The sequence below is a fragment of the Ranitomeya imitator genome, chromosome 1 (genome assembly GCF_032444005.1).
Source record: "Ranitomeya imitator isolate aRanImi1 chromosome 1, aRanImi1.pri, whole genome shotgun sequence".
Classification (NCBI taxonomy): Eukaryota; Metazoa; Chordata; class Amphibia; order Anura; family Dendrobatidae; genus Ranitomeya; species Ranitomeya imitator.
In genome coordinates, this window is record NC_091282.1 from 818460523 (window position 1) to 818476005 (window position 15483).

At 46.7% G+C, this 15483-nt stretch overlaps 1 protein-coding gene across 1 annotated transcript in view; it reads right to left on the minus strand.

Moving 5' to 3' along the window:
- Nucleotides 1–12799, minus strand: part of WDR18 (WD repeat domain 18) — a 93722-nt gene extending 80923 nt beyond the window's left edge. Inside the window, exons 1-3 of the mRNA XM_069740047.1 lie at nucleotides 12538–12799; nucleotides 12356–12466; nucleotides 6143–6276 (exon numbers count right to left, since the gene is read on the minus strand). Coding sequence (XP_069596148.1) covers nucleotides 6143–6276; nucleotides 12356–12466; nucleotides 12538–12747 — 455 coding nt within the window. The 5' untranslated portion in view covers nucleotides 12748–12799. The remainder of the gene's footprint in view (nucleotides 1–6142; nucleotides 6277–12355; nucleotides 12467–12537) is intronic.
- Nucleotides 12800–15483: the final 2684 nt, after the last annotated feature.

Consider the following 15483-nt stretch of genomic DNA (forward strand, 5'->3'; position numbering starts at 1 on the left):
ATTAGGAATGGAAAACCGAAGAGGAGGAAGACCCTTCTTCCTGCACCATGAGAGAAAGACTTTCCAGGTGTGGTGGTAAATGCGTGCTGAAGCTGTCTTTCGAGCATTAACCATAGTTGAGGCTACTTTCTGAGAAAAACCGGCCTGGGTCGGAATCCAAGATTCAACGGCCAAGTCGTCAAACGCAGGGCCTCTAAGTTCTGGTGGAATATCGGCCCCTGCGACAGAAGATCTGGCTGCATTGGTAGCTGCCAAGGAACCCCGACGATCAGCTGAACTAGGTCTGCGTACCATGACCTCCGAGGCCAATCTGGGGCGACTAGAATTGTCGGAACTCCCTCTAACTTGATCTTCCTGACGACCTTTGGAAGCAGCGCCAGAGGGGGAAACAGATATGGAAGACGAAATTGGTTCCAAGATAGGACTAGTGCGTCTACGGCAATTGCTCCTGGATCTCAAAACCGTGCAACAAACCTGGGTACTTTGGTATTCGACCCGGTGGCCATTAGATCCACGTCCAGAATTCCCCAGCGTAGACATATCTGCCGAAAAACATCGGGGTGAAGAGACCATTCCCCGGGCGCAAGACCCTGTCGGCTCAGAAACTCCGCTGCCCAGTTCTCTTTGCCCGGGATGTAAACTGCCGAGATCACAGAGTGATTGTTCTCGGCCCAGCGGAGGACTTGTCCTACCTCGCGCATGGCTGATCTGCTGCGAGTGCCCCCCTGATGATTTACGTAGGCCACGGCCGTGGCATTGTCCGATTGGATCCGCACCGGGCGACCCGCCAGAAGATGGTGAAAGTGCTGCAAAGCCAGCCAAATTGCCCTTATTTCCAACAGATTGATTGGAAGGGTTGATTCCCTTGGGGACCAACGGCCCTGAGCCGTGTGCTGGAGAAACACTGCTCCCCAACCGAGAAGGCTGGCGTCCGTAGTGACTACCAGCCAATGAACTGGAGGAAAGGCTTTCCCCTGAAGTAGGGAGGAACTCCTCATCCACCATATCAGGGATTGCCTGACCCCAGGAGCCAGATGACACCTGAGGTTGAGAGACAAAGGACTCCTGTCCCAGGCTGACAGAAGTGCCTGTTGGAGAGGACTAAGATGGAATTGGGCGAATGGAACCGCTTCTATAGCTGCTACCATCCTGCCCAAGACCTTCATGCAGAACCGGATTGAATGGAAACTTGGCTGCCGAAGAATTTTTACCTCCTGCCGGAGACAAAGCACCTTGTCCTGGGGTAAAATAGTTAGCCCCCGAGAGGTGTCGAAGATCATCCCTAAAAAAGAGATCTTCCGAGATGGTACTAGAGATGACTTCTTTAAATTGACCAGCCACCCTAGACGAGCTAGGGTGTCCAAAGAGATGTTGACGTGGTCCCTGCATGCCTGAAAAGTTGGTCCTTTGACTAAGAGATCGTCTAAGTAAGGCAGAATGACTATGCCTCGAGAGTGCAGGATTGACACCACTGTCACCTTCGTGAACACCCTGGGAGCAGTGGCGAGCCCGAAAGGTAATGCAGTGAATTGGAAGTGTCGCTCGCCTATGGAAAACCGTAGAAATTTTTGATGAGGAGGAAATATAGGAACGTGCAGATAGGCGTCTTGAATATCTATGGAAGCCAGGAATTCTCCCCTTTCCATAGCCGCAATGACCGAGCGGAGAGATTCCATACGGAAGCGACGAGTGCTGATGAATTTGTTTAGACACTTTAGGTCCAGAATGGGTCTCACGGTCCCATTCTTTTTGGGAACTGTAAACAGATTTGAATAAAACCCCTTGAACCTTTCTTCCTTTGGAACAGGGACAATGACCCCGTTGGACTGAAGAGACTCGACTGCTCTGAATAAAGCTCTTAGACGGGTTTTTGAACTGGGAAGACTGGACGGAAAAAACCGGCCTGGAGGGAAACAGGAAAACTATTTTGTACCCTGAAACCACCAGGTCTCTTACCCATCTGTCGTGAACAACTGACAGCCAGGACTGATGGAACAGTAGTAGGCGACCGCCTACTCTGTTGGAAGCGACGAGAGGCTGCCTCCAGTCATTTAGCCGAAGATCGAGGATATCTAGATCCCCTAGATCTTGACGGTTGATACCGCATTCTTGCCAATGGATTGGCCCTATAGGAGACCTGGTGCTCCCGGTCTTGGACAGGCCGACATGGGGGACCTGCGCTTGGTGCCACAGACCACCGGGAGTTACGAAAGGATTTAAATCTTGCTTGAAATTGGCGACGAAAAGGTTGCTTAACCTTTTGTTGAGGAAGGAAATTACTTTTACCTCCCGTGGTATCAGATATAAGCTGATCCAATTTTTCGCCAAAAAGACGGACACCTTGATAAGGAAGGGATGTAAGGGACTTCTTTGAAGTAGAGTCCGCCCGCCAATTTCTTAGGCATAGGGCCCTTCTGATAGCAATAGCATTTGCCGCAGCCAATGCTGAACAATTTGCCGCATCCAAGGATGCATTAATCAGATAATTTCCTGCTAAAGATATCTGATTTGACATCTCTATCACCTCTACAGGAAACCCCTTATCCTGAAGAGCCTTAGTTACAGACTCTGACCAAGCTATCATAGCTTTGGCAACCCATGTGGCCGCAAAAGACGGTGCGAGGGCTGACCCTGAAGCCTCAAACAGAGACCGAGCTAGACTCTCTAGGAGCCGATCAGTCGGATCCTTAATAGACGACCCATTAGGAAGAGACAGCAACGTACTAGAGGCCAAACGGGATACGGGAGGATCCACTGAAGGGGATTCTGCCCACTTTTTACAAAGCTCTGGAGCGAACGGATACCCTGCACCTAGGGCCTTCTGGCCTAAGAAACGTTTATCCGGTCGCTCCATGTGACGTTGAACTAAATCCTCAAACTCAGGATGAGTAGAAAACACCTTATGAGGTTGCTTGAATTTCTTAAAGGACACCTTATGACCAGAAGGTAAGGTGGCCACATCCTCTACTCCCAAAGTCTGGTTAACGGCCTCAATGAGACTGTCAACAGATTCCTGATAACCAGGAGTTTCTAAATCAAAAGACCCCTCTGAGTCATAGTCCGAACCGTGCTCACTCAATTCCGCAGGAGAGGGAGATCGAGAGACGGGATTCAAAGATGCTGATGCACCTGACGGACCGGGAGACGCTGAGTGGGATCGTTTCCCCTGTGTCTGCCTAGAGGGAGTACGGCCCCTGCAGGCCGGAAGATCCTGAAAATCGGAGGATCTTTCCAAAACAGGCGGATGAATGTCCCTGACAGGGGCTTGAAGGGACTCAACCGCCTTTGTTAGAGACGCCATAGATTGCGTTAATGATATGACCCACTCAGGGGGAGACACTGCCGACCCAGGTACAGGCACACCCGGCAGGATAGCCGGCGGGGAAGCAGACAGGGTAGCACACGGGGGCTCCTGCACGCGCTCGGAATCACAAGCCTCACAGAAATGGTTACTTTGCGCATGCGGAAAAGCAGACTGACAGGTAATGCATGAGGTATACAGAACTGAGTGAGTCTTAGTCTTTCTAGACATGATGACTATTGCTGCTGCTGCTATGCTCCGTATCTCCTTATGAGCTACTAGGTCTAGAACAAATACTGCTGTCAGGCTGAGGGAAGTAGCACTTACCCCAGTCCTGTGTCCCCGTATGCTCTCAAACACTGAACCATGTCTCCTGTGCAAACCACACATATAAACTAATTCACAGGGCGGATGCCTGAAAAAAGTGGGAGGAGTTACCGCACATGGACCCGGTTTAGGCCGAAGCAGGGATCTAGATTTTACTCTTTCACCTGCTCTCCCGGGAAAGCTGGGTGCTCAAAACAGGAAGTAAACCGTCGCCATGGAGGCGGGACTTCCCCCAGACTACAAGACCCATAATGCCACAGGCTGTACAGAGAAAGCAGGAAGCCGCCGAAAAAGGGGCGGGACTTCCGCCCATGCTCAGACTACAAGATCCATAATGCCTCAGCGAACAGGAAACCGCCTAAAAAAGGGGCGGGACTTCCGCCCATGCCTCTGCTGAAGTTTGCTTGTGGGGAAAAAAACGCTAGAAACCAGCACAGCGCCGGATATAGTCGCCAGCAGAACGCGCGATGAAGCAGGAGCCCCCCCCCCCCGTGCAGCCCTCTGACAGCGCATAAGGTTAGACATAAAAAATCCACATATAAATATATATATACATATATAAATATATATATACATATATAAATATTAAAAGACGGTGCAGGCACCCTAACTCATTACACCCTTCAGAAGGCGAGGAGAGGGACCGTCTGCCTCCTTTAAACACCGTAGTCGTGCATTGGTGATGAAGTGGAGGCTGCACGGACAAGGAATGAATGCCTGTACAACCTAGGGTTCCGTTACCTCAGGGTGGTCAGGTTCTTAGTCCGGTAAAAAAATCCCACGTCGCGGGAGAGGATACGTGGAGGCGACACTCCACGTGCTCGCCCGTTGTTGGTTTGGGGAGATCGGACCCCTTCAAAAGGGTCCGTCGCCCCTGTCTTATCTTCAGAGAAAAAAGCATCTGGGAAAACCCAGAGATGTGCCTCCTACGGACACTAAGCATAAACTGGAGCTGTCAGGGCCAGTGGCAAGGTGTATACTATGGAGGAGGAGCTAACTTTTTTTTTTATATATACCTACTTAGTGTCAGCCTCCTGGCGGCAGTAGCATACACCCCACAGTCCTGTGTCCCCCAATGAGACGATGGAGAAAACACGCTGACATGTGCAGAGACACATTGATTTTAATATGTCTACGTGAGTCAGTGTCTCCGGTACGTGAGGAAACTGTCACCTCACGTACTGGAGCCACTGACAAGTGAAACCGGCCTACCAGGAAATTTTAGAGTACTTCGTGATTCCCTCTGCTGACAAGCTTTTTGGAGATGGAAATTTCATTCTCCAGCAGGACTTGGCACCTGTCCACACTGTCAAAAGTAGCAATACCTGTTTAAAAAAACAACTGTATCACTGTGCTTGATTGGCCAGCAAACTCGCCTGACCTTAACCTCATAGAGAACCTATGGAGTATTGTCAAAAGAAGATGAGAGGCACCAGACCCAACAATGCAGATGACCTGAAAGCTGCTATCAAAGCAAACTGGGCTTCCATAACACCTCAGCAGTGCCACAGACTGATCACCTCCATGCCGCATTGATGCCAGTAATTGGTGAAAAAGGAGCCTTTACCGAACATACATTTCAGTAGGGCAATATTTCGGATTTTAAAATTATTTTTCAAGCTGGTGTTATAAAGTATTCTAGTTTACTGAGATAATGACTTTTGGGCTTTCATTGGCTGTAAGCCATAATCATCAACATTAACAGAAATAAACACTTGAAATAGATCACTCTAATGTCTCTATATAATTTATGAGTTTCACTTTTTTGTATTGATGAACTGAAATAAAATAACTTTTTGATGGTATTCAAATTTAGTGAGAAGCACTTGTAAATTAAACACGCCATTTCTAGAGTTAGTCAGCAGTAAGATCACTATATAAAAAAAAAAACTAACATATTAAAATAAAATCACTATATTAACGTTGTCTGGGAAAGTATTTGATGACCTATCCTCAATAGCATATTGGCTCGACACTCAACGCCCCCAATTGTTCAGCTAGCTTGTGCTCTGTGATGTTGACTATAAACACTGAGTGGAGTAGCTAAGTGCACCTCCATACAAAGTCGCTGTTGCCAGCTCCTGTTTTTCTGAAATGAAGCTGTACTGCAATAACCACTACACTTTGGATGGAGCTGCATCGGCATTTACTGGGAGTGGATTCCACTTGAAAATCAAGACTATTTCACTTGCCTTGAAAAACATGGCATGTGAACAAATGTTCCATATCACACAATACATTTCTAAGTTAGCCAAGGAAAAAAAAGTTTAGACTCAAACCACAGAAACATCTCACAGAATAACAAAGGAAGCATTGTTTAATTCCATTGTGAAAATCAAACATTCAGTATAGATGCAAGGTGTATAGTGGAGCATGTTCTGCCCATCTTCAAGTTATCAGAGAATGAATGAATGCATACCAGACTAATCCTTCTTGTAGCTCCTGGAATAAACAGTTATTGTAAAAATCCTACAGCACCAGAAACCTGAGCTTCGCTTTAAGAACAGATCTCACCTGAAAAGGTTCCACACAAGAGCAAGACTATCCTTGGCTCCGCTCAGGAAATGACTACTGTCGTCTGTGAAGGTGAGGCAGGTGACATCCTGGTAGTGACTATTGAGAATGGTAAGAAGATGTCCTGTGCAAACCTGAAAAGAGAAATAGGAAAGCAGAGACAGATTAGATTAACATCTCATTTCCAGCATAGATCATATAAAGGCGATGATGGGAGCACTGCTATAACAAAGCACCTTACAGCAGCTGTCAGTCTTCTGTTCAGTAAGCTAAACAGATAAAATCAGTTTAGACATATGCTATCTGTATGACAGTGTTATTTCCTATCATGTCTACCAATAGATAATAAAGAGTGATGGTTTCCAACAGACTGTGGGCCCGATTCATCATTTGCAATTTATTAAAGTCAACGTTATTTTTTTGTCTTGTAGTATTCACTGCCATTTTTTGCACCAAAATCTTTCAAATGATACATGCAATTGATGAATTTGACGCAAAATCAAGAATACTATATTGCAATTATTTTAAAAAGTTGCAAAACTGCACCAGTTTCAAAATCCTGACTCCTGGGGAGGACTGGTGGGAGAAGCGTAAAAAAAGAGACATTTGGTAAAAATTTACAGTTCATGGATCTGTCTAAAATAACTGAATAAGCAAAGTTGTAGTTTCACGCACGTTTGACAAATAATTGTTTGCAGTGCAGTTAAAATTTCAATTAAGACATCAATAGTACAAAAAAAAATATATATATATATTGAATGAAATATAAATATATGGAAAAAGTAGCAATTTTCTTAAAAATGTGGGGTAACGTCCACTGCTAGGACAACTCCATCAAAATGTTTGGCCTCCATAAAATAATAAAGCTTATAATCACCTCCTGTGCGGCACCATTACCACGCTGTCGGCAATCGCTCTGCCAGTGGCGTTTGTGTGTTGTTGTGATAGGAGACGCCCGGCGCCCAATCAGCGCTGGCATCACTGTCCCTGCCTACGGACAAATTGAATATGAAGAGGAAGTCCGGACTGTAGCTGATCCCAGCATTGGCCACTCCAACTACTTTAAAATAGTTTGCAATTACAGTATTGCAGCACATTTTCCAAGAAATCAGGTAATCGCAGATACACGTTCCCTAGGGGGACTGACAGAAATATTAGTTTTTCAAAGTTTGCCCTTTCGGTTTTTATAGTGTTAATTAAAAATATATTTTGAATTGAGAGTCCTCAGTGGTTGATACCTTTTAATGGGCAACTGAAAAGATGCTAAATTGCAAAAGCTTTCGAGACTACACAGGTCTCTTCATCAGGCAGAGAATAATGCAAAATCAGAAGAATCACATATTTATACACAACAGGACACAAGAATAATGAAACAGAACTATCACTATGGGAGAGGGATAGTATGATAGATAGAGATAGGATATAATTTGTAGTGTTGCGGTAGCATCGTACTCAGTGAAGACGCAGTGACCCACAAAGTTCAAACACAAAACGTTCCTTTAACCCCTTTCTGACCTCGGACGGAATAGTACGTCCAAGGTCAGATCCCCTGCTTTGATGCGGGCTCCGCATCAAAGCCGGGACATGTCAGCTGTTTTGAACAGCTGACATGTGCCCGTAATAGGCGCGAGCACAATCGCGATCTGCCCGCGCCTATTAACTAGCTAAATGCCGCTGTCAAATGCGGCATTTAACTACCGCATCCGGACGGGCGGACCGAAATGATGTCATCGCCGACCCCCGTCACATGATCGGAGGTTGGCGATGCTTCTCCATTGTAACCATAGAGGTCCTTGAGACCTCTATGTTTACTGATTGCCGGTAGCTGTGAGCGCCACTCTGTGGTCGGCGCTCACAGCACACCTGATTTTCTGCTACATAGCAGCGAACATCAGATCGCTGCTATATAGCAGAGCCGATCAGGCTATGTCAGCTTCTAGCCTCCCATGGAGGCTATTGAAGCATGGCAAAAGTAAAAAAAAATGTGAAAAAAATAAAAAAAAATATAAAAGTTTAAATCACCCCCCTTTCGCTCCAATCAAAATAAATCAATAAAAAAAAATATCAAATCTACACATATTTGGTATCGCCGTGCTCAGAATCGCCCGATCAATTAAAAAAAAGCATTAACCTGATCGCTAAACAGCGTAGCGAGAAAAAAAAATTGAAACGCCAGAATTACGTTTTTTTGGTCGCTGCGACATTGCATTAAAATGCAATAACGGGCGATCAAAAGAACGTACCTGCACCAAAATGCTATCATTAAAAACGTCATCTTGGCACGCAAAAAATAAGCCCTCAACCGACCCCAGATCATGAAAAAATGGAGACGCTACGAGTATCGGAAAATGGCACAATTTTTTTTTTTTTTTAAGCAAAGTTTGGAATTTTTTTTCAACACTTAGGTAAAAAATAACCTAGACATGTTAGGTGTCTATGAACTCGTACTGACCTGGAGAATCATAATGTCAGGTCAGTTTTAGCATTTAGTGAACCTAGCAAAAAAGCCAAACAAAAAACAAGTGTGGGATTGCACTTTTTTTGCAATTTCACCGCACTTGGAATTTTTTTCCCGTTTTCTAGTACACGACATGCTAAAACCAATGATGTCGTTCAAAAGTACAACTCGTCCCGCAAAAAATAAGCCCTCACATGGCCAAATTGACAGAAAAATAAAAAAGTTATGGCTTTGGGAAGGAGGGGAGTGAAAAACGAACACGGAAAAACGAAAAATCCCAAGGTCATGAAGGGGTTAATGTGTTACTTCACAGAGTCCATTAGAATACATAGTACACGGCTTTAAATTGCAGTTCCTAAACAGGCCGGACTTCCCTTGGTCCAGTTTTCCTGAGCGACTGCACGCCGGGACCAAGTCTCTTTACTCACACAGTGCACAGCACGCGGTATCCTCCGGATTGCAGCTGGGAAAACAAAAGACAGTCCAAGACGCAGGGTATCAGTCCCTTTGGTTCCAAGTGCCCCTGTGTTGCCTCACACAGGGAGTGCTCTGCAGACAACTGCTCTGTCTGCTTCCAAGACCAACACACCTCCCCCTATACTACAGGGCTTTTAATCAGTCACTGCTTCACCATTCTAATCATAGCTACACCTGTGACTGCAATATGCCCTCACTATGCCTCCGTGAGCATTCTGGAGCGCACAAACAGCACAGCAACCCCTAGCTGTAACAGGGGTCACTGCCTCACTATAATTATCTATCTATATAATCATCTAAGTGGTACTTCCGTTTGTTTGTCTGTCTGTCTGTGTCACGGAAATACCGCGTTGCTGATTGGTTGCGGCCTGCCGGCTGCAACCAATCAGTGACGGGCACAGTCCAGCCGCGAATTCGCTCCTTCCTACTCTGTCAGTGCCCCCTCCAGTCAGCGCTCACACAGGGTTAATGGCTGCGTTACGCCGCAGTGTAACGTTGTCCGTTATCGCTGCTATTAACCCTGTGTGACCAACTTTTTACTACTGATGCTGCCTACTACTGATGCTTGCTGTACACTGCGTGGGCAGTGCTGTACACTGCGTGGGCAGTGCTGTACACTGCGTGGGCAGTGCTGTACACTGCGTGGGCAGTGCTGTACACTGCGTGGGCAGTGCTGTACACTGCGTGGGCAGTGCTGTACACTGCGTGGGCAGTGCTGTACACTGCGTGGGCAGTGCTGTACACTGCGTGGGCAGTGCTGTACACTGCGTGGGCAGTGCTGTACACTGCGTGGGCAGTGCTGTACACTGCGTGGGCAGTGCTGTACACTGCGTGGGCAGTGCTGTACACTGCGTGGGCAGTGCTGTACACTGCGTGGGCAGTGCTGTACACTGCGTGGGCAGTGCTGTACACTGCGTGGGCAGTGCTGTACACTGCGTGGGCAGTGCTGTACACTGCGTGGGCAGTGCTGTACACTGGCCCTGGCCAGCTGGCCCTGGCTTCACTGATTGCTCGTGGCCGGCCGCAAACAATCAGCGACAGGTGCAGTCCGGACGCGAATTGGCACGGAATTTGAACCACGCTTCGCTAATTGGTCACGGCCGGCCGAATCCGGTGTACAAATTGCATTATTCTGAAAACTTCATAAATAAACTACATGCATGTTCTAGAATACCCAATGCGTTAGAATAGGGCCACCATCTAATAAAAAATAAATATATATATATAGCATCTTTTCCCTGGAGTAAGACATCAGATGACAGAAATCAAAGTATCACTTTGTTCAGCTTCCTATAACCTACATGCCCAATCAGACAGCTTAGCATTGATCATACTATTGACAGATTCCCTTTAATAAGCCATGGTAGCTGCCTGAAAGACAGTCATGTTGATTGAATTTAAAGAGCAGTCTGGTTTCTTTAAAAAGAGACTGGTGTCTAATGGTGTAATGTTAACCATGGTTACTGTTTTGCATCCAACAGGCTTTACAGGCAAAACATCGCTGCTTGTAAAATTGCCACTAAATCAACCATTTTAGGCTATGTGCACATGTTGCAGATTTCCTGCGGATCTGCAGCTTTTTTTTCTGTGCAGAAACGCTCCAGATCCTCATGTGATTTACAGTACACTGTAAATCAATAGCAAAATGAAATGCTGTGCTAATGGTGCTGAAAAATCAGCACGGAAAACGCAGCAGATTAAAAAAAACATGTCACTTCTTTTGTGCAGAACTGCTACGTTTCTGCACCCATTCCATTATAGAAATCGGCAGGGGTAAAAAAAAAGGAAGAAATCTGCACAAAAATCTGCAACATGTGCACAAACCAAAAAAAGGAGCAGATTCTGACCTGCGTTTTCTGCCAAGAAATGCAGAATCTGCACGGAAAATTCCACAGGCAAATCTGCAACGTGTGCACATAGCCTAATGCATCAAAAACTTCAGAGAGGTTCAATTGCGTAGATGAAAACTCCCCAGCAACCAAGAAAGTCCAGAAAATGCCAGGACCATCTCAGAGAGGATTCAGCTTTGGTATTTTTCAAAAAACGGCAGCAGGCAGGTGTCCGTGCATTGGCACGCACAGTCAAGCAAAGGATTTTGGCTTAGTGTCAAGAAGGCAAGCAAAAAGTCACTATTCTCAAAGACAAGAAGCCATTTTGCTCAGGGACAGACTGACATTTTACAGAAAGCACAGGGATTGGACTGAGAGAAAGTTATTTTCTCTGATGAAGCCCCTATAGATTGGTTGGGAAATCTGAAAAAAAAAAAAGAAAAAAAAAAGTTGTCCAGAAAAGAAAATATGAACGCTACCATGAGTCTTCTGTTATGCCAACCGTAAAGCATTCTTTACGGTTGTATCTACACATCATCCAAGATCAACGTCTTGCAATGATCAAGGAGCAATTTTGCGTTTGACAATTCTTTTTCCAGTGGCTCAGTGAACAAGTCATTGAAATTTTGGAGCCACAGCCAGGAAATTCCCAACATCTCAATCCCACCGAGAAATCAGGTGTGCATGGCGCCACATGGGGACAAATGCAATCTGTCAAAACCAAGCACTTGTCCGATTGCGACAACTGTCTGCAAGAGCCGTTAGCGAGACACCGGTACTGACCCTTTCACTGCCAGCACTGCACGAGTACGTACTGAGAGCAATGCATCGGAGAGCAGGTACGTAGGGACGAGTCAGCAGGGGGTTGGGAGAAACGCACATGCAGGGTTTATGGAACACAGACTAAATCCCTAATAAAAATGGTTTTCAAAGTACCCCAACTTTCCTTTCTGTGCTGGATAAAATTATGATGTTTACTATTTAACGATAAATCATTTACAATATTTGACTCACAAAAGAGAACATCAAAAACAATTATAACAATGGACTGACTGAAGCCTGGGGTGACACTTTCTGAAATTTACACGTGATGGAAAAAGAGGGCACCAAGGTGTGTGATTACTAGGCCACGTTCACACTCAGTATTTGGTCAGTTTTTTACCTCAGCATGTGTAAGCCTGTCACTTCTGTATTTCTCACCCACGCCTGGTTTTGGCACAGCCCTCGCGGCGGACCTGGCACAGCCCTCGCGGCGGACCTGGCACAGCCCTCGCGGCGGACCTGGCACAGCCCTCGCGGCGGACCTGGCACAGCCCTCGCGGCGGACCTGGCACAGCCCTCGCGGCGGACCTGGCACAGCCCTCGCGGCGGACCTGGCACAGCCCTCGCGGCGTAGCACCAGTGACCCACATCCCCGATGCCCCCACACATGGAGCCCCAGCACCTTACCTCCCACAGGTACACACTTTCTGCAATGCCGGCCGCTAGGTACAGACCATTAGGGGATGCAGACAAGCACGTCACCGGCGCCGAGCACACGATCTTCTGCTGCAGCTGATCCTGGAGGACAACGACAACCAGGGGTTAATCTCAGAAAGCCAGGACGCCGCCATTGCTCTCAGCTCACCCACCTTTCTTTGCAGCTCCCATACATTGATGTAGTTCTTCCCCAGCTGTCCTCCGAGGAGATACTGCCCGCCGAGCATGACCAGGCCTCGGGTGGACGTGTTTCCTCCACGATAGGTGAGCAGAACCGCTCCCGTCTGTGGATCCCACGCCGAGCAATTAGAAACTTGTCCCGCAGCATCGGTGCTTAACACGAGCTCTAAGGGCGCCGCCATGTTTCCAGCCCGGGGAAAGAGTCACGTGTTCGCCACACAACCGGCGCTCTGGGTGTCATGTGACCGCGCTGCTGCCGCTCATTTGTCGGCTCATACCGCATACTGAGGCAGCTCGTAAACTGGGGGGCGTCATGAATGTACTGGCCACTGGGGGGCGCTGCTAAATACTCAGGCAATGGCTCGGCTCCCTTTTCTCTCGACAGCACCTGGTTACCTCAGACCTTGTGGCAGAAATGAATAGCTTTCGCTGATGCCGTAATTCCAAGCCTGTGTGCCGCTCATATTTATTGCTCATAGCTTTAGAAAGCTGGGGAAAAACGGCGTAGAGCTGAGGGCCGTGCATTTTTTACATTTCATGTGTTGGGACGAGAATGTAAACCTATATACTGTATGTATTGCGCAGAGACGCTAAAGAGTAGCGGATACTAATGGGGTTTTATGACTTTTATCCAATTGAAAGTGCGTTTGTTTTGGGAATGTTTTATACTAGCTCATGGGCTTTGTCTTGTAAAGGAACTACTTTTGTTTGTTATTCTAATGTATTGACATACCATTGTATTCTGGTATATTACTTCACTTAAAGGGTTTTCCCACAAACAAAAGTTGATTTTAATTAACAGATCTTTGAATAATAATAATTTCCACAATTGGATGTGTATAAATAAAATGTTCCTGTGCTGAGATAATCTTATAAATGTGCCCCTGCTGTGTACTGTGTAATGGCCGTGTCTGACCGTGCAGGAACATGGTCTGATCATACCACATCTCCTGGGCGGGGGAGGACACAAGAGAGTATACAGACAGGACAGCAGGAGGGGGGAATCACAAATGTTTCTGCAAGAAAAAAATATTTAAAAAAAACAGGCAGGGAAATGTTGTACTCACCAGTAATATGTAGCACCGGCATCCGTGCCTGCTGCCCCCCACTCTTGCTAGTCCCTAGGTCCCAGTGCTTGTATACCTGTCCTGTACATCAGCCATGCCCGACTGCCTGCCTATCAGCCTTGCCCGTCAGTACCTGCCGTGCCAGTTACTACACCAGCTGTGCTTGCCAAGCTGCCTACCATTCCTGACAGTTCCTGCATCCTGTCCCTTGGGGGTCAGCTGCCATCTACCCGAGGTCAGTCTTGGTGTCTCACCTCCCTCGTCCCGCCTCGGATCGCAGTATCGTCAGCTGCTGTGCATCCAAGGTCAAACTTTGTGAGGCACCTAGTCACGCCCCTCCAGGCTCTCCTCGGATCATGACACAGTGTTTCGACTACCCAGTCCGTTACAAATCAGCTGTGACCCCATACTGTCCTGTCTATATACTCTCTTTTATTTCCCCCTGCCCAGGAGATGTGGTATGATCGGACCATGTTCCTGAACGGTCAGACACGACCATTACACAGTAGGGGCACATTTATAAGATTATCTCAGCACAGGAACATTATTTTTAAGCACATGCAACGGTGCAACTTACTATTATTCCAAGATCTATTTAATAAAATATAATTTTATTCATGGGAAAACCCTTTTAACAACCAAAATTGAACTTTAATAATAGGGATAAGTGAACCTGAACTGTAAAGTTTGGGATTCATACCAGACACCTAGTGTCCGGAGCTGAACTCCGAACACGGACTCTTCCCCGATATCCATGTTACTGTTTGGATGCCTTATACGAGTGCAGCGCAGCCAATCAACAAGCTTTTAAGCTGTGGGTACTTCCAAGTATTATAATCCCCGGATCACAGGTGGTGACACTGCACAAGTGAGGGACAGTGTAAAATAAATAATTTGGGTCCCCCCTATTTTTAATAACCGGGCAAGGAAAAGCAGTCAGCTGTGAGCTGGTCTTATGCTGGGAAGAAGGCAATATTCATGGATCTTCCCAGCCTATAAATATCAGTGCCCAGCTGTGTGCTTTGCCTTTGATGGTTATTAAAAATGGGGGACCTCTGTTGTGAATTCTGTGGCCAAGCTCCCTCCTGTGGTCGTGAGTGGTACTGCGGCTGGTTCTGTCTATAAGCTTCCTTTGGTGGATGAGAGTGGTACTGCGGCTTCTGAGTTTCCTTCCTCAGGTGATGTGGTGAAGTCGTTAGGTGCTGCTCTATTTAACTCCACCTGGTGCTTTGATCCTGGCCTCCAGTCAATGTTCTAGTATTGGTCTTGCTTCCTCCTGGATCGTTCCTGTGGCCTCTCTATCCTGCATAAGCTAAGTTCTGCTTGTGTTATTTTTGTTTGCTATATTTTCTGTCCAGCTTGCTATATTGGTTTTTCTTGCTTGCTGGAAGCTCTGAGACGCAGAGGGAGCACCTCCGTACCGTTAGTCGGTGCGGAGGGTCTTTTTGCCCCTCTGCGTGGTTGTTTGTAGGTTTTTGTGTTGACCGCAAAGCTATCTTTCCTATCCTCGGTCTATTCAGTAAGTCGGGCCTCACTTTGCTAAATCTATTTCATCTCTGTGTTTGTATTTCATCTTTACTCACAGTCATTATATGTGGGGGGCTGCCTTTTCCTTTGGGGAATTTTCTCTGAGGCAAGGTAGGCTTATTTTTCTATCTTCAGGGCTAGTTAGTTTCTCAGGCTGTGCCGAGTTGCATAGGGAGCGTTAGGCGCAATCCACGGCTACCTCTAGTGTGGTGTGTTAGGATTAGGGATTGCGGTCAGCAGAGTTTCCACGTCTCAGAGCTCGTCCTATGTTTTTGGTTTATGTCAGGTCACCTTGTGTGCTCTGAACTTCAAGGTCCATTGTGG